Source organism: Myotis nattereri (genome assembly GCF_964212035.1).
Source record: "Myotis nattereri genome assembly, chromosome: 8".
In the NCBI taxonomy this organism is placed as follows: Eukaryota; Metazoa; Chordata; class Mammalia; order Chiroptera; family Vespertilionidae; genus Myotis; species Myotis nattereri.
Window position 1 is genome coordinate 30,328,289 of NC_138083.1, and position 20,385 is coordinate 30,348,673.

The window sequence follows — 20,385 nt, forward strand, 5'->3', positions numbered from 1 at the left end:
GAATATCTTTTTAAATTTAACTCTGAATAGGTAATCCCTTCCCATGGTTCATAAATCTGTCTTCCCTGTATCCCTGACCCAGCAAGCCCAGCTTCTCACCCCTTGAGCATCTAGTTTTGCTCCTTATGTATCCTCCCAGAGGTCATTTATGTATATACAAGTGCACACACGTGTATGTATATGTGTGGGTGGAAGGGGGGGGTGTTCTCTTTTGCTCATGTGATACTGAAGTACATTCAGGAGCATTCCTATTCATATGGGAAGAGCTGTACCAGAAGTCAGAATATCTGTAAAAGGTGAGCCCAGAATGGGGGATGATCCTTTTACAATCACATTCCTTTTGAAAATGACTTTTTTATTATTGATTGCAGCACACTGGAATTCTAGTTTTCTAAACAAATCAGAAACTGCAGTCCCTCCCTGACTCCTATCACACATGTCCAGATGACGGGAGCACAACCAGTTTCCAGACTTGCTGATCTGTGACAGGACACACAAGAGCCGGCTCTGTAGCCAAGAGCAGCAGTGCAGGCCCAGCAATTTTGCAGCTACCTGGACAAGCTGCCCCACACCATCTTGGCTAGTGGCACGGGAAGCCTGAGTGCCAGTGATGTCTCTTAACAACTCTCTTGCTTTCTTAGGTGAGCACCCATTTTTGAGGCAGGAGTTCAAGCAGCAGCAGCAACGGAAGGCTGAGGCACCTTTCTATCTTGTGAGGCAGTTGTCTCAGAGGTTGCTAAACAAGTAGGTGGTCAGTCAAAGATGTTCGGGTACATGGGTCGGGCTCCTTTTCCCTCCCCACTCTAAAAAATGCTTCCCCTAGTTTCTTCCTAGCCCAACACTTTTCACTCAATGACATTCCCCACCTTTTAAGAAATATTTTTAAGTTCATTTTTGCCCCTAGAGGATATGGAAATTAAAGCTTCCTTTAGGTAGCCATGGGGTCATGGACTGGTGCCTCTTGGTCCTCACCCACCTCCCAGTGTCCTGCCACCCACAGTTTCCCCAGGATTCACAGTGCTTTTGCGCCCCTGACCTGGAACTTGAAAAGGAATGGCAGGGAACCTCCACCCTTCTGTCACGTGATGAATCTCTGGCCCTGGGTTAGTCTTTCACATTAGCTGTTAAGAACTTGAGTAAAGGACATGTCTACATTAACAGTGTATAAATTTAGGTGAAATTTGCAGTTGATAACTAGAATATGCTGGGTCATGGTTCTTTAGTAGATAAGATTAATGTGCTTCCATTTGAGAGTATCAAGAGGAACATAGAAAGGGTTGGTCAGTTTTCCAGTTGTTTTAGAGCCCACTTGTTCCAAGATGCTAATTGTTTTCTCCGTCTTAGACCAAACATCAGCATTCTTTGCTTACCAATCCAGGGCTCACTTCTGTGGCTACAGGGACAAGAACACCCTGCCTGCTCTAGGGGCATGTGCGCAGAAAGGGAGCCTGCCAATATTAAGGGACTTGTCTGTACTGTGATGTCGCTCCTGTGCCAGTACAAGCCTGGTGGATCAGCGCCTTGGGCCAGCTGCACACCGTCCCTGTCTGCTCCTTCCCTCCCAGGTTCCGAGAGAAAGAGGAGGCAGATGGGACCAGTGCTGAAGTCCCTCCTGGTGACACCGTCTTCCCAGACAGTGTTCCTGATCATTGTCTCTGGTAACAGATCACTGCCAGGAAGGAAGGTAGTTTAGCCATGTAGTCCAGCCCACTGAGGTTCGTTCACTAGACATAATGTAACTCCCTCAAGAAAAGGTTTATGAAATGCTGAGCCTCAGGTTTCATAGACGTGTTTGTACACTAAGAATTCTGCAGCAGAATATTTTTAAACATTCGCAGTTTTTTGTAAGCTATATTTTTGTATATTTAATTGCTATTTTAAAGTTTTAATGCATTTTTTGCTAATTACTCTTGTTCAAAAAAATAAAACATGCATGTAATTGACTTAAATGTAAATAAAGAGCAGATTTTGAAAACTACTTAATGTTAATCATGTACCCACTGGTGGACACTCACGCCCCACGTAAGCTTGTGTAGCAAGAGTGGGAAAGTCAAGGTGAGTAGGACACAGCGACAGGTGACTGTGATGAAGGCGCTCCTGGCCTGTCCCCCCACGTGCGGAGTGCAGGTCAGAGGTGACGAGTAAAGCACTAGGCCACAGGGAGGGAGCAAGCAGAGGAGCCGAGGCCTCACCTGCCCTGGCCTCAGCTCTGCAGATGCGGCTGGACACAGGCAGTTTCCAAAATACAGGCACTAGTCTCAGGGGAGTAAAGTGTCAGAACGAGGCCATTCCTCACACCTCTCCCTACACCCCAGACCTGCAAATAGACTTCTATTAGGAAGGAAAAAAACATCTCTTGGTCCAAAGTCACCCTGTGGTAGCTGCTATTTCTCCTCACCAACCCTCGCTAGGACTTCCGCAGATCTATCGGCTTCTGCCCCATAGCTTAGGGGAAACTGTTCCCCTCGAGGCCATCTCTGGGCCTCCTCTTAACCCTCAATGCAGGTGTCTGGAGGGCTCCTCTCCCGTCTCCTGAGCAACAGGCCCCTAGCAGCCCCCTCTGACCTCGCTTCAGTTTTCTTCGCAGCCTTTCCCTTCTCTGCCCATCAACTGTTGTTATTCTCACTCTACCTTGGTATTCACTAAATTCCCACCTACAGTTTGCCCACCTGCATGCACCATCATTCTTAGGTATGTTATCTACAACCCAAATATCCAGTTGCTATTTGGTATCAATTACAGCTCAAAACCAAGCCTCCCCAATAAGCTTATGCCCTTATAGAAACTTCCTCCCCCATATCCTATCATCACATCCCAATACTCAACCCTCTAACCATCCACCTGTCCCCACTGGGCCATCTACTGCTCCCATTTTCGTGTGGGCCTCTAGTGGGGAGCGTGGGGTAGGGCCCTCAGGCTACTATCTGGAGGGCAGATTGCAAAGGACAACTGCTGAGATAAGATGGCAGTGGTTTAAACTAGGGTGTGGCAATGGTGAGTGGAGACTGAGTTTAGTGCATCTCAAGCTGGAGGGAGTGAAGAAGATGAGGGGGAGTGCAGGGGAAAGGATGTGGATACTTCTGTGTAGGGATGGCCTTGGAGATAGACAAGTAGAAAGAAGGGAAGGCAGTCACTGCCTTAGGACTGGAGCTCAGAGGAGGTGCTGGGCATAGTACCTTGGACGTCAGAGTCAAGGTGAGTGCTGATGACTGCTTAGGGGAAGCAGGACTGTGCCTGGAGCTGGCAGAGACAAAGGGGTCTGGAAGGCAGAAGGAAAAGCAAGAGATCCACTGTGTTAGAACTGAGGAAAGCGAGGACATAAATGTCTGTTAGATTTAGTAAGGAGACTCAGTGGACCTGTCAAGACCCTCTCGTGGAGTGACAGTGTGAGCTAAGAACCACCCACAAAGTGAGTGGCAACTGGGCCCTCGGAGGTAGAAGGCAAATGCAGAAAGGAGAGGGGACTCTGCCTGTGTGCGCTCAGCCGGGTTTGCTGAGTTGTGGAGATCACAACAGCTGCATGAAACAACCCATGTAAAGCACTGGCACAGCCTCTAAAACAGGCGGGACCCACAACACAGGAGGTGGGGCCTGGGTCTCCACTAGAAATGGCTCATGCTCCCTCCCCTTCTCCACCTTCTCCGCCCAAGTAAGCAGAGCCCGGCTGGGACAAGAGGGGCTCGAGAAACACGACTATGTTCCAGCGAAAGAGTACTAGCTCTGTCGGTGGTGGCTGTGAGGGAAAGGTGGGGCCACCAAGTGAATATCTGCAGGTGACAGAGAACAAAGGACAGGATAGGGGGTGAGGGGTGGGGGCTCAGGCTGAGGCCAGGAAGGGGCAGCAGCAGGGAGACCCAAATGCCACCCAAGAGCTACAATTTCCACCTCCCGCAGTGTCCCTCCAGCTCTGCGGCCTGCATCAGGGAGCAGCACCCTCAACCCAAGGGTGCCAGAACCGTGCGCAAAAGTGGCCACCATCGGAGAAATGACCATGCCCTCACAAACATGGGCACGGGCCTCTGCTGCCCCCACGCGGCCAACACAGGCGGCCTAAGGATCCCAGCCGACCAGGGAGGAGCACCAGCCCAAGCACCTCCTACCTGAACGACCCAGCCCCGCCCTCTGCACCCCTCCTTTTTCCCAGAACCCTCCCAGGCCAGCCTCCTGGCCTGAGACCACAGGGGCGAAAGCGCAAGGCGGCCCCAGAGCCTGGGAGCTTCTTTCTAGTTCAAAAACCACTTTATACAAACCTTCATTGCCTTCAACAGCGATGCAGGCACCAAATAAGACACAAAATAAGACACAAACATAGCTCAGTCTCTAAAGGAAAGGTTTTTAAAAATTATTCTGCACAGCAGAAAGAAAAGGTCCAAAGTCAATCTATATTAATACTCAGCTCAAAACCTGTCTCTCAAGCTGCCTTTTGAGCCAGCCTACCAGAGAAATCAGGGCTGCGCCTGGGGGCTGCTAAGTGCCAAGACCAGGAGTGGGTGAGAAAGGTGGGAAGAACCCCGCCCTGCTCCCCATAAGTTAATGGACACCTCAATTCCTTGATTTCTACTTGCCTAAAAGTGTAACCAGATTCTCTCCCCAGTTCCCTGGGGAAGAAAAAAAAAAGCAGTCCCTTTTATCTGGTTTGAGTTTTCCAGATTATGTCTTTTGCAGTAGCTTACTTCCATCAGCCCAATACTCAAGGTAATTCTGTTCACGGAGGAAATCCTGTCTTTCCAGAGAGACCTCCCTAGGATTTATGGTATAAAGTAACCTGCAATTGTCCTTCTAAAAGTTGCTGAATTGTCCAGGTTACAGGTATTGAACTAACCTGCCCAATTAAGTTTGCAGAACCTTGAAATAAAACATTTTCAATATGTTCACACAAAGGCTAAATGCTCACCGGAGTTAATGCACAGGAGATGATCTCCAAGGCCATACTGTCAAAACTGTGATTAGATTGTATAGCACACAGTAGCTTTCCTTACATTTAGCAAGGTCAACAGGATCCCAAAACACAGCATGCTGAACACAGAATAGCTCTCCCCTGAAGTGGCTCCAGTGAGTGACACTGAGTTTCAAAAGTATACAGCAGGCATTACAGCCAATCCTCACTGCCATGGACATGGTCCACTTCATATACATACACATATACATATATGTCATTCCTTACTGGCTACTAGTTTAGGCTGAATTTTTAAGGGTTTGTCTTGATGACTTAGAAAAATCCACTTGTCCTTTCTTGCTTTGATTCAGGTAATGCACAATCATAAAATTAAGTCAGTCTCTTAAAAAAAAAGAAGTTCACAGATCCCACTGTGGAAGGTTCCAGGAACCCCTTCCCCAGGTAATGATCAGGGGATCTTCAACAGCTCAAGGAGTGCTCCAACGGCTCCAAAATAACCCTGAAAGAAAAATACACAAAAAAGAGCAACTCTCCTTAGAATTATTTAAATTGCCATAAATATGATTATGTTAAAGCCAACACTGCCCTTAATTCCTGACACCCTTTTCTGAGCACCCATTTTGCGGAGCCCAATATTTTTGATCCATGTTTGGGAATTTAAAAATACTGTTTTTGATTCACAGTTCGTTAAATCCATGACTACGAAACTGATGGGTACAAAGGGCCACTGTATTTACTGAAAAAAGATGCACGTATGCATGGACCTGCACAGTTCAAACTCATATTGTTCAAGGGTCAATTGTATTTCAAGACTTCAGAGAGCCTAAAATAATCTAAGTTCCATTTGTACAGAAATCAACACAAGAGTCAGAAGCCTGAATGCAAATAGAAAACAGAGACGAATGGACCAGCAATACTAACCAGAGAGGAAAATTAAATCAGCAGGCAATAAAAATGACAATATAAAAATCAAAATTTCATAAAGGGTTCATATTATAACTGTGATATGAAGATATAAGTTAAAAAAATTTTACAAAGTTACTCTAAGAAATTAATCTCCCTGGCCAGGTGGCTCAGTTGGTTGGAGCATCATCCCATACACCAAAAAGGTTGCAAGTTCAATCCCCAGTCAGGGCACATACAGGAAGCGACCAATAGATGTTTCTCTCACATTGATGCTCTTTCTCTCTCTCTTTTCCTCTCTCTCTAAAATCAATAATAAACATACCCTTGGGTGAGGATTAAAAACATAAAAAATAAATAAGAAATTAATCTCCAGGATCTACCTAGGAAAAGGTTCAAAAAGAGGTAGAAATTCAGGAGAAAAGTTCTATTACACATGACTTTTTTATTCTAATATGAAGCAAAACAAAACAAGTGAAAGTTCACAAAAAGCAGATGTAAAGGTATAAAAAACAATAACTCAGTACTGATTTACTAATATAACATTAGAAGTAATAAGTTAGATGTCTTGAACTTTAAGCTTTTGATATGGGGAAGTTGAGCACTTTGGGTTTTAACTATGAACTTAATCAACTTAAAAGACAAATTTAGTCCTGACCGGTTTGGCTCAGTGGATAGAGCATTGGCCTGCAGACTGAAAGGTCCCAGGTTCGATTCCGGTCAAGGGCATGTACCTTGGTTTGCGGGCACATCCCCAGTAGGAGATGTGCAGGAGGCAGCTGATCAATGTTTCTCTCTCATCGATGTTTCTAACTCTCTATCTCCCTTCTTCTCTGTATAAAATCAATAATATATATATATATATATATATATATATAGAGAGAGAGAGAGAGAGAGAGAGAGAGAGAGAGAGAGAGAAAGAAATTTAAAGCTAGTTTAAAGGAAAAGCAATCTATAGCACTTTACATCCTACTTTGATTTCTGTTGATTCATATAAACTGTTAAAAGTGCACATATAATTTTGAAAGATGCTCATGATAACACCACTATCTAAAATCCAACAACACTTGAAATCGTTCAACTGCCCCACAACCAAGGGGAGGAAAGAGGGAGCCCCTTCCATAGTTCTGGTTCTATTTTTTCCCAAAACTGAAGAAACAAAAAGGCATTTTCCAAAAGAAGACATCAGGTTGAGCAACTCAATGATTCTTTTCTATTGTGTCATTTCTAGCCTGTCTACATATTAAGTTTTTATGATATTGTGGTTCTAGTCCTGGAATGTTTTTTACTGATCTATTTTTCAGAACAGACATCTTAAATAAATGGCATGTGAAAATATCAATACATAAAAACTGACATCAAAAAATGGAAAAGAGCAGAACCCAGAGTAAGTGCATTTATAAAGTACAATGGGAAAAATATGATGGCTCAGAAATATGGCTGAATGTTAAGACTTCTTTCTTGCCCTAGCTGGTTTGGCTCAGTGGATAGAGCATCAGTCTGCAGACCGAAGGGTCCCACATTCAATTCCAGTCAAGGGACACGCCCGGTTTGCCAGCTCGATCCCCGGTGGGGGGCATGCAGGAGGCAGCCGACCAATGATTCTCTCATCATTGATGTTTCTATCTCTCTCTCCCTCTCCCTTTGTCTCTGAAATCAATAATAGATGTTGTTTTTTTTTGAAGACTTCTTTAATATTGCTGAAGCTCACAATGAGATTAACCAAAACTCTACCTTGCACTGAATTGGGTAAGAAAGAGCTTTTAAACATTACAATCAAAGTTAAACCCAATATCATATAATTACAAAAATATGTAAGTACTATTTCACCTCTACTTCAAATTCCAGCACAATGTGAACTGCATGCCCTGTAACATACTGCAGGAAATAAGTCTGCTTACCTCGTGTTCCGAAAAAAGTGCTTTCAACTGTCCCTTGGACCAGTAATCCAAAGCATATGCCAAAAGCCGCATGGCGATCGTATTAATTCTCAAGAAATTTCCAACAAATACCACCTGGTTAATATTCTGAGCACATCAAAAGAAGACAATTAGTTTTCATCTTAATTTCAGTTCTCTCATAAAATCTACTCCAAACAGAGACCATGTGCATATAGTTTTTAGAAGCAAATTGACTTCTGATTTTAAAGAAGTATTTATATTTAATCCAATTGATCCAGGACTACTTAATTTGATGCCCACACAACTCTGGACCCACTTGAAAGCATGACAGAAAATATCACAGGAGAAAACAGATAGGAAAAACGTGTATTAAATATGACAAACAATAACTACTATTAAGGTTTTATACAGATAAGTAAAAGAAAAAGACCCAATTCAAAGAAGGAAAATGACGCAAATAGGCAAAATTATACAATAAATATAACGGAAAAGAAATTCAACCTCACCAGTGATAAAAAGAAAGTAAAAAATTTAGACCTATAAATCAGCAAAACAACTAACTGAAATTCTACCCCCAGTATTAGTCAAGTTGTGGTAAAACTGACCCATTTATTTATTGCCGAAAATGATCTAAATTGGTATAGCCCTAGTGCAAATAAAACACCTTGGCAATACCTATCAAGATTCATAACACGGTCATAGTCTTTAGATGAAAAACCTCACTCCTGATTAAGTCCCTTATCAAGAATAAAATTCACCAAGGAAAAGTTTCACATTTACAATGCTTTACCACAGAGCTGTCATTGGCAAGCAACCAAATGCCAATGACTTATATAAAAAGGAATCAAATCATACAGCCATGAAATTTATATTTATGTAAAAAATAGAAAATGTACACCAACTAAAATCTTAAATACATAAGCACAGGAAAGGGAACATGCAATAAAGAAAATAGTGTTAACATAGTCAAATGAAGAATTTTTTTTAATTACTTGCTGATACAGACTTTTAATTTAAAATGAAACAATTCTTCTGTACCTTTTAAGATTTCCTTTTTAAAGCCACATGTCTACCTTATCTGTTTAAAAGAATAATTTTAAACAAAAATATATAAATAGGGACAAGCTATGAAACTGCACCAACTGGATTCCCAAGGGAAGGCCATTCTCGGTTCTTTCATAGCCCTGTACAATGCTGCTTGACCCGAATGCCACAAGGCAGCACTGTAAAGAAGCTGAAAGCACAAAGACAGCTCTGCTGCGGTGGAGGGGAGCAGGGTGGGCAGTGCCTGGCCTGCTCAGTCATCTCCCAGCTTCCATGACTTCCTCTGGATTCCTTCCGGAGTGCGAGAGCGCCACCATGAGCATGGAGCCTAGATTCAGCGTCACTAGCCACCATCACCACCCAACAGCACTCCCCCCACCACCTGGCATGCTGGCTACCTTCCTGCCTTCTAGATAGCAGCAGTGTTTATTTTCAGTAAGGGGGAAAAAAGTCAATTAAGATTAATCTACATGTGAAGAGTTTTAACTTCTCCAATGAAACTAACTCCACTACATATGACTACAATTAGACCCATTTGGGCAAAACAGATGTTGTATACACGGTGGGGCCCACTTAGGGTGTTGTCAGAGCAACCACAGAAATTCATGCCCCCTTACCTCATTAAGGGCACACATTCTTGCTATCGAGCCAATGTTGTTGGTGATGGTGATCAAAGTTGCTCTGGCGAGGTCCTCTTTACTGACAGCCTCTCGCTTCTCCTTGCTCATCATGTTTCCAAAGCTGTGATGGGGAGAAAAAAATCCCTTTGATAAACCAAAGGCAACACAGCCCAACAGAACTCGAATGTTACTTTACTAAGATAAAAGTGACTTTTAGAGCAATGTTACTCAAAACTTCAAACTTTTCATTAAAAAAAAAAAGGAGCATCTGCTCAAAGAGAAATACCACTTCAAAGAGAACCCTCAAGCATTCTGAATGAGCAAATGGCTTTCCTTGTGGTTTCCACTGAAATATATTGAGCTTTGATACCAGATATGCACATATTGTTAGATCTCATCAGATGCACTGTAATGCACCACTGCTCCTTCTGCAACCAGGGAAAGTTCCAGAAAGATACCTCTATTAGCAATCAATTCCTCCCAACTGCCCAGCTGTTCCATTCAGTTAAAGGGTCACATTCAAATCTGGTAAACTGCTTTATCCTAACAAAGCAAACTATAGCCAACCAGTCCCAGAGTAATCGAACAGTTTCAGATTTCTCTAGAACAGCGGTTCTCAACCTGTGGGTCGCGACCTCTTTGGGGGCTGAATGACCCTTTCACAGGGGTCGCCTAAGACCATTGGAAAACACATATATAATTACATATTGTTTTTGTGATTAATCACTATGCTTTAATTATGTTCAATTTGTAACAATGAAAATACATCCTGCATATCAGATATTTACATTATGATTCATAACAGTAGCAAAATTACAGTAATGAAGTAGCAACGAAAATAACTTTATGGTTGGGGGTCACCACAACATGAGGAACTGCATTAAAGGGTCGCGGCATTAGGGAGGTTGAGAACCACTGCTCTAGAAGATTAAGAGCTTCAAAGCACCTGACCTGTAGAACTGCTACATTAATAATTGTGACCAGAAAACAAACCCAACCAAACAGAAAATGAAGTAATTACCAATAAGCAAATGCTGCAAACACAGAAAATGAAATCTACAGCATTTACAAAGTACCTAAAATTAGTAAACAAGCATGTGTATGACTGCCTTTTCTATTATTAAAAACCATGTGCCCCAATGCGCACACAAAAATTTTATTTCCAAACAATCAAAATATAAAATTAAGAAAACAATTCAACTTACAATAGCATCAAAGAGAACAAAATACTTAGAGATATATTTAACAAAAGTATAACACTTCTACACTGAAAACTACAAAAACAATGGTGAAAGAAAAGACCTAACTAAGCAGAAAGACATGCCATCTTCTTGAGTCAGAAGACTATAGTCAAGCTGCAATAGTCTCCAAATTGATCTACAGATTCAACACAATCCCTATCAAAATCCTAGCTGCCCTTTTTTGCAGATATTGACAAGCTGATCCTAAAATTTAGACAGAAAGTTAAGGGACCCAGACGAGCCAAAACAATCTTGAAAAAAAAATTGCAGGACTCATACTTCCCAATTTTAAAACGTAATACAAAGCTGCAGTGATCAAGGCATAATGACAAACACCAATGGAACAGAACTGAGTTCAGAATAAATTATACATTTATGAACAACTATTTTCAACAAAGGGACCAAGAGAAGTCAATAGGGAAAGAATGATCTATTCAACAAATAGTGCTGGGACAACTGTACATCCATACACAAAGGAATGAATTTGGACCACTACCTCACACCATACACAAAAAGTAACTCAAAATGGATCATAGACCTAATATAAGGGTTAAAACTATAAAACTCATCCAGCCAGCGTGACTCAGTGGTTGAGCGTTGACCTATGAACCAGGAGGTCACAGTTTGAATCCTGGTCAGAGCACATGCCCAGGTTGAGGGCTCGATCCCCAGTGTGAGGCGTGCAGGAGGCAGCTGATTAATGACTCTCTCTCATCATTGATATTTCTATCTCTCTCTCCCTTCCTCTATGAAATCAATAAAAATGTATTTTTTTAGCCCTGGCCGGTTTGGCTCAGTGGATAGAGTGATAGCCTGCGGACTGAAGGGTCCCGGGTTCGATTCCAGCCAGGGGCGCATGCCCGGGTTGCGGGCTTGATCCCCCGCAGTGGGGACATGCAGGAGACAGCCAATCAATGATTCTCTCTCATCATTGATGTTTGCTCTCTCCCTTCCTCTCTGAAAGCAATAAAAAATATATTTTTAAAATATATATATATATTTTTTTAAACCCTATAAAACTTTTAAAAGAAAATACAAAAGTAATAAATCTTCATATTCTAAGGTTAGGTAATAATTTATTATATGTAACACCAAAAATAAAAGCAAGGAGCCCTGGCTGGTTTGGATCAGTGGATAGAGCGTCGGCCTGGGACTGAAGGGTCCCAGGTTCGATTCTGACAAGGGCACATGCCTGGGTTGCAGGTTCAATCCCCAGTAGGGGGTGTGCAGGAGGCAGCTGATCCATGATCCTCTCTCATCATTGATGTTTCTATCTCTATCTCCCTCTCCCTTCCTCTCTGAAATCAATAAAAATATATTAAATAAATAAATAAATAAATAAATAAATAAAAGCAAGGAAAGAGAACATAGATAAGATGTACTTCTTTTTATCTATTTAAATTTAAAACATCTATGCTGTAAAGGACACCATCAAGGAAGTGAAGACAACTAACAGAATGGGAAAATATATTTGCAAATGACAAATGTGCAAATTCAAAATTGTATTTGATAAAGTACTTGTTTCTAGAACATATTAAGAATTCTTACAACTCAATAATAAAAGACAAATAATTCAACTACAAAATGAGCTAAAGACTTGAACAGACATTTCTCCAAAGGTAGACAAATAGTCAATAAGTACATAGACAGATATTCAACATCCTTAGTCATCCTTAGGGAAATACAAATCAAAACCAGGAGAGATCACTTGACATCTTTAAGGTAGTTTAAACCAAAAAGACACTAAGAAGTGTCAGCAAGGATGTGGATAATTTAAATCCTTATATATTACAGGTGGGGTTGTGAAATGGTGCAGCCACTGTGGAAAACTGTCTGGCAGTTCCTCAAAAGATTAAACACAAGAGTTACCACATGATCCAGCAATCCCAGTCCTAGGTATACTCCCAAGAGAATGCAAAACAGTATGTCCACACAGACTTGTACATGAATGTTCCTGGCAGCATTATTCGTAACCAAAAAGTTTAAATAACCCAAATGTTTATCAACTGATATATGGATAAATAAAATGTTATATATCCATACAATGAAATATTATCCATCAATAAAAACAAAATACTGATTCATGCTACAACATGGATGAATCTTGAAAACATTAAACTAAATAAGTCAGTCACAAAAATCACATATTGTATGATATCATTTATATGAAGTGTCCAGAACAGGCAAATCTATAGAGACAGAAAATAGATTAGTGTTTACGAGGGACTGTAGGGTAGGGAATGTGGAGTGACAGCTAATGAATACAGGTTTTTTTCTGGGATGATAAAAATGTTCTGAAATTGGATTGTGGTAATTACTGCACAATTCTGTAAATATACCAGAAACCAATAAATTGGGCACATTTAACAGTTGACTTTATAATATGTAAAGCTGCTTAAAAGGAAAAAGATATACCCAATTTTTTTAAAATTTTGAGAGAGAGAAAAAAACATCAATGTGAGAAACATCAATGGGTTGACTCCCGCGTGTGCCCTGACCAGGGATGGAACCTGCAATCTGGATATGTGCCCTAGCAAGGATCAAACCTGCCACCTTTTGGTGTACAGATGACGCTCCAACCAACTGAGCCACACTGGCAAGGGCAACCCAATATTTAGTATTTTTTTTCTGCATCTCTTAGAGAACACATGTCCCCTTACCTTGAAGCCACAGCCCAGCCTGGCAGTCCAAACCTCTCATAGTCCCCTCCATAAATGTCCCGGACTAGTTTATCCACTTTGGTGCTATCTCCACGAGATGCCATTTCAAGAGCTTCTTCAAAAGTGGTACAGCCAGTAAGCAGACAGCAGAGACCAAAAAAAGTTCCTCCTCCAAGACTGATTGAAAACAAATATGATTATAACATTTTTTACAATAGGAAGGTAATATTTATGAACTATAAAACCATATTCACATGCCAATCTACTCTTGCCTCAACCCAATCGTGCAGAAGCCACCAGTGAGAAGTCTGTAAAAAGATAAAAACAGGTCCCTAATAGACACCTTGAAGGTATGCATTCATGTGCACCAACAAGCAACATGGCAAAATACAGGGCCCACCTCTCCACCATGTCTCCTGTTCAGTCTGGGCATCTGCTGAGTTCGAGAAACCTCAAGTATGTAGTACCAGCCCCGCACACCTAAGACCACGTTGGTGCCTCCTCCCTTTCTCTCTCCAAGTGCATGCCCTAAGCCAGCCGTGGGCAAACCACGGCCCGTTCGGCTGTTCTATCCGGCCCGCGGAGCCAAAAGAGCAGAGGGTTCTCTTGCTCTCCCCTCCGCTCCTTCACCAGCAGCAGTGTTAACATGTATTAGTTCACACAAACACTCCATCCATGCTTTTGTTCTGGCCCTCCGGTCCAGTTTAAGAACCCATTGTGGCCCTCGACTCAAAAAGTTTGCCCACCCCTGCCCTAAGCCATCCTCATTCAAGCATCTTTTTTTTTCCTTCTCATTCAAGCATCTTGTCACCCTGGCTCATCAGCCCCCTACCCAACAAGAACTCTTCCATGAATGTGTTTTTCTCCAAAAAATTATTTCTTTCACTCCTTAACTCACACCAGTTAAAAAACTTGTTTACCCCATTCCCACCTCCTAGTTTTTCTTCAAGTGACCTCTGATCCTTAAAGTGCATTCCTTTCTCATCTGCCACCTAATTCTCCCTTTCAAACCACCTTCCCCCAATCATTTTTCTGTTGCTCAATATCTCAACTTCTAAATTTCACATCATCCTCGGGCCGCACACCTGGGCACATGTGTTTATACGCTTGTACAAAATCTAGGCTCTTGCCTTGCCTTCTCCTTATACACTCCCCTGAGCTTTGCTTCTTTATGGTATATGCACATCGTACACTGTCTGAGGGCAGGGACTACGGGCTTAATGAGTCTGCTGATGAGACATTCTAAGAAACGTGGAGCAATACAGATTAAAGAAAAGTAGGTCATGAAATCAGAAATTTCAAACAGAAATAACATTTGTTTGCATAATCCCAGAGAAAGTTTTATTTTTTACATAATTTTAAACAGACTCTTAAAGGTATACTTACATGCAATACCTAAAAACTCAGTGTTAAACCATATGATATCAAGAATATAAAAGACCTACCTGGTACCAGTGACGCGCTTGTAATTATCTTTGGAATATACTGCTAAGATGCTAACCCCAGAGCCAATGTTCACCAGAAGCAGAGGGTATGGATTTTTCAAATCAAACGGTAACTTCTGACATTTTTCAGAATCAGCAGGGTTTTCAAAGTAATAGCACTGTGACCGTCCATTGAATCCAACTGAATCAATGTATAAAATTCCTTTTATTAAGCAATCTAGTTCATCAAGTTTGCAAAGCTGAAGGTCACCTATCTGTAATAAAATAAAATGTTTTCAGACTTTTTAACAAGCCAAACAGAAATAAAAACTCCATTTAATAAGGCATCCCATCCATATTAAACAAATCATAAAAGCACTCAAGGATGTGTAGTGTCTGTGCATGCTTTACAGAACGTATCTGGAGACAACAAATAGGAATGGACTGATAAGACAGACTCCTGCTCCCACAGACCCAAATACACTCTACCTACAAACCACTGCGGCAGCTGGAGCAAGGTGCCCACACCCAAGCAGAAAACAAGATGTCTGCTCGCAGGCATGAAGCAGCATAGCCAAGGTCACAGCCCTATTGGAAAGCAGGCCCCCAAAACTAAGTGATGCAAGCACCTGGTGACACTTGGCGGGAGACACAAAGACTGACATCTGCCTTCCAAAAGACCATCCTCAAAGCTATGGAGCAGTAACAAAGTAGGCCACACTTTATTACCAATAACCTAAAGCCAAAAGGCTGCAAGTGGCCAATGAGAAGGATAAGATTTTTCACTAAATGAGTTAGACTCTGGAGGATATGGAAATTTTAGCAGAATCAGAATTTAAAACTTTATTAACAACTTCATTTCACTTAAATAATTAATAAATAAATGATTAAGCCCAGCAGGCATGGCTCAGTGGTTGAGCGTCGACCTATGAACCAGGAGGTCAGAGTTCGATTCCCAGTCAGGGCATATGCCCGGATTGTGGGGCTTGCAGGGGGCAGCCAATCAATGATTCTCTTTCATCACTGATGTTTCTTTCTTTTTCTCTTTCTCTCTCTTTCTCTCTCTCTCTCTCCCTCCCTCCCTCTCTCCCTCCCTCCTTCCCTCCCTCCCTTCCTCTCTAAAATCAATTAAAATAAATATGTTTAAAAAAAAGGTTATGGGTTCAATTCCTGGTCAGGGCATGATACCTAGTTTGTGGTTTGATTACTTGGTTGGGCACTTATGGGAGGCAGCCAATGGATGTTTCTCTCTCACATCAATGTTTTTTCTCTCTCCCTCCCTTCCTCTCTCTCTATAATCACTAGCAGCCCTAGCCAGTGTAGCTCATTGGTTGAGTGTCATCCCACGCATCAGAAGATCACTGGTTGGATTCCCAGTCAGGGCACAGGCCCAGGTTGCAGTTTGGTTCCCGGTTGGAGTGTATACAGGAGGCAGCCGATCAATGTTATTTCTTTTCTTTTTCTTTTTTTAATCCTCATTCAAGGATATTTTTTCCATTAATTTTTTAGAAAGAGTGGAAAGGGAGAGGGAGAGACAGAGAGAAACACCGATGTGAGAGACACATTGATTGGTTGCCTTCCACATGCCCCCAACCAGGGCCAGGAGCCTTCAGTCCACAGGCCAAGGTTCTATCCACTGAGCCAAAGCAGCTAGGGCTCAATGTTATTTCTCTCTCTCTCCCCCACTTCCTCTCTCTCTCTCTCTCTCTCTCTCTCTCTCTCTCTCTCTCTCTAAAATCCATAAAGACGCCCAACCTGCATGGCTCAGTGGTTGAGCATCAACCTATGAACCAGGTCACAGTTTGATTACCGGTCGGGGAACATACCCAGGTTGTGGCTCAATTCCCAGTGTGGGGCATACAGGAGGCAGCCAATCAATGATTCTCTCTCATCACTGATATTTCTATCTCTCCCTCTCCCTTCCTCGCTGAAATCAATACAAATATATATGTATTGAAATGTATTGAAATATATATGTATATATGTATTGAAATCAATACAAATATATATATATGTATATATATACATATATACATACATACATATATATATTTAAAATAAACTCAATAAAGACACATTTTAAAAAATAAATTAAATATAACCAATAAGCATATACCCAGGTGAAGATTAAAAGGAAAAAATATATATTAAGGTACTCCTCTAACCAAACCCAGGCCCTTGAATTTTTCATCACTATCCTTATTTCATCTGCTCAAGCCCTCCCTGCCAAGACAAATTTAAATATCGACTTCCTAACAACTGAATCTCAAGCACTAGCATCTTCATTTCTTAGGTAAGTCAATTTTTTTTACTGTTTTTATTGATTTCAGACAGATGAAAGGAGAGGGGGAGAGGGGGAGAGGGAGAGAAGGAGAAAGGGAGAGAGGGAGAGAGAGAGAGGGAGGGAGGGAGGGAGAGAGAAAGAAACATCCATCCGCTGCCTCATACACAATCCATACTGGGGATCGAGCCCGAATCCCAGGCATGAACCCTGCCCGAGAATCAAACCAGTGATCTCCTGGTGCATGGGAGGGCATTCAACCAACTAAACCACACCAGCTGGGCTTACACTGCCATTTTACAATGGTGACCTATTAGAATCCTGAAGTACTATTATTCCCAATGAATCCCACCCTAACTGATAGATGACAATGAATAAGTCATTTCATTAACTAAAGTTACTAAATGTAAGTTTTGCACCAACATGCAAACTCAATGTGAGGAAATCTGATTCACTTTTTTTTTTAAAGGGTAAACTCAATATTTTAAAACTATTTCAGAGATTAAGCTTTGACAACCTGTCAAGATAGTGGTGTAGGTAAATGCAGTACTCGCCTCCTCCCACAAGCATATCAAAATTACAACTAAACTACAGAGCAACCATCATTCAGAACTACCTGAAATCAGGCTGAATGGAAGTCATACAACTAGGGAATTAAAGAAGAAGCCACAGAGAGACTGGATGGAAAGGCAGAGACTCAGAATTGGCTGGTCCCACACCCATGTGTAAAGGATAAAAACTGGGACAGCTATCTCCACAGCAGAGGTTCCCTCCCACCGCCACCCCCACCCTCACCCCCACCCCCACCCCCATGGCGCAAGGGATCCCAGCCCCACACCATTCCCCCTGCCCAAAGTTTCATTATAAGGAAGGTAAGTCCCCATAACTTCAGGCTGTAAAAACCAGCAGGGATTGAAGACAAATAGAAACAGACTCTTAAAAGCAGCAAAAGCCCACCCAGTATGGCTCAGCGGTTGAGTGTCAGACTATAAACCAGGTCAGGGCACATGCCTGGGTTGCAGGCTAGATCCCCAGTGTGGGTCACACAGGAGGCAGCCAATCAATGATTCTCTCTCATCACTGATGTTTCTCTTCCTCTCCCCATCCCTTCTTCTCTGAAATCAATAAAAATATATTTTCAAAAAAAAGCAGCAAGAGAAAAGCAATTAGTTGCCTACACTGTCTACAAAGGAGCTCCCATAATACTGGCAGCTGATTTCTCAACAAAAACTTCGCAGGCCAGAAGGGATTAGCAAGAAATATTCAAAGTGATAAAAAGCAAGGACCTACAACCAAGATTACTCTACTCAGCAAAGCTATCATTTAGAATTGAAGGACAAAGAGCCCCTGACAAAAAAAGGCCAAAGGAGTTCATCACCACCAAACCAGTATTACATGAAATGTTAAAGGGTATTCTTTAAGAATAAGAAGAAAAAGATTAAAAATATGAACAATAGAATGGCAATAAATACATAACAATCAACAACTGAATCTGAAAGACAAAATAAATGAACAAGCAGAACAGAAACAGACTCACACTTAGATACAGAGAACATTTTGATGGTTGCCAGATGGGTGGGGGGGCATGGGTGAAAAAGGTGAAAGGATTAAGAAGTACAAATTGGTAGTTATAGAATACTAGTAGTCATGGGATGTAACATACAGCATAGGGAACATAGTCATTAATATTCTAATAACTGTGTGTGGTGTCAGATGGGCATGAGATTTATCAGGATGATCACTTAGTAAGTTATGCAATGTCTAATCATTTCAGGTGTACACCTGAAACTAATATAATGTATGTCAACTGTAATTGAAAAATTAAAAAACTATCTAAAATTTTTTTAAACTATTTTACTGTGGCTTATTAAATACTAGTATTAGTCAATCCTAATCATTAGTCAGTCCTAACCAAAGAATTGTATAAGCATTTCATTTTCATACTTTTCAAGGACAATGCTGGTACATACAAATGAGAAACCCCAACAGCCTAAGAATTCCTAAGATCTAATATCTACTTTGCCCTGGCCAGTATTGCTCAGTGGTTTTAGAGCATCAGCCCATGCACTGAAGGGTCACAGGTTCAATTCCCCATCAAGGGCACATACCTGGGTTGCAGGTTCTATCCCCAGCACTGGTTGGGACACATGTTTGAGGCAACCAATCGATGTGTCTCTTTCACATCAAAGTTTCTTTTTCTCCCTCTCCCTCTCCCTCTCCCTCCCTCCCTCCCTCCCTTCCACTCTCTCTAAAGAATAATGGAAAAAATATACTCAGGTGAGGATTAACAAACAACAATAAAATCTACTTTGCACGCTCTCCTTGGAGTTACCATACAACACTGAACCTCTGGTTAACAGCCTGAATGATATTTAAATATGTTCCAAAGGGCATCTCTGCAGGGTCCGGAAATAGAGAAGTTTTCTCCTTTACCCATCAGTTATGATCCTTCCACAAAGAAGGGGAACCTTCTCTCCTCCTGCTACTTTCCCCTACTCACAGGTGAAAAAGAAACCACTGAAAACCAACAACCAAGGGAAATTCAAACAAAGAATATAAAACCTTGTTTAAAAATTCATTTTTTAAATTCAATTCTATATGATTATGATCAGTTATGGGAGAAAGTCAGGAGATAGAGGACAAAGAAAGAAAACAAGGTCATAAATCATACAGTGACACACAGAGGGAAAAAGAAATGTACACTGACATAAGTAAAGGCAGAATCTCTAGAATAATATTCTCATCAGTGGCATTAAAAACATGGTCACTGAAGATATGTTAAAGCTAAAGATCAGAGTCTTAGTCAGTTCACTTATCAATTCTCTTACCTACAACCACGTCCACTTTCAAAGGACCTAGCCCCAAAGTTTTGCACACAATGTTCACTGAATGAAAACAAAATCAAGTGCCCAATTCCACGCCCCTAGTGTCCAGAGATTCCTGTTAACAAGGGTGCTGCACAGAACCCAACAGAAGGCATTTGAGGAGAGAGAGAAGGCTATGCTGTGAACCATCTCCAATGAGTTTTGAGACCTGAAAACCACCACTTTGAAACAGAGTTCCTTGGCTTTTTTCTTTTTCTGTTCTTATTTGTAAATTCCTGGGTGTTTGGGGTTTTTTTTAAGTAAACTTGCCAAGAAACAATTAAGGGGACAAGAAAAACTAGAGGGGAAAAAGATTGGAAACAATTTTATGACATGAAATGACATTACTTTTTTTAAATTATTCTTCCCATCTCAGTGTCCAAGATTTTCTTTGTAAAAAAATATTTTTATTGATTTCAGAGGGAGAGAAGGAAGGAGGGAGGGAAGGAGGGAGGGAAGGAGGGAGGGAAGGAGGGAGGAGAGGGAGAGGGAGAGGGAGAGGGAGAGGGAGAGGGAGAGAAGAGAAATAAAAGAAAAAGAGAGAGGAAGG

General features: G+C 41.6%; 1 protein-coding gene across 1 annotated transcript in view; it reads right to left on the reverse strand.

Moving 5' to 3' along the window:
• Window positions 1–4,313: 4,313 nt before the first annotated feature.
• The window catches only part of PANK2 (pantothenate kinase 2), a 34,586-nt gene continuing 18,514 nt past the window's right edge, over window positions 4,314–20,385 (reverse strand). The window contains exons 3-7 of the mRNA XM_081096810.1: window positions 14,712–14,965; window positions 13,267–13,443; window positions 9,363–9,486; window positions 7,702–7,827; window positions 4,314–5,396 (exon numbers count right to left, since the gene is read on the reverse strand). Of these exons, the coding sequence (XP_080952936.1) occupies window positions 5,346–5,396; window positions 7,702–7,827; window positions 9,363–9,486; window positions 13,267–13,443; window positions 14,712–14,965 (732 nt within the window). The 3' untranslated portion in view covers window positions 4,314–5,345. The remainder of the gene's footprint in view (window positions 5,397–7,701; window positions 7,828–9,362; window positions 9,487–13,266; window positions 13,444–14,711; window positions 14,966–20,385) is intronic.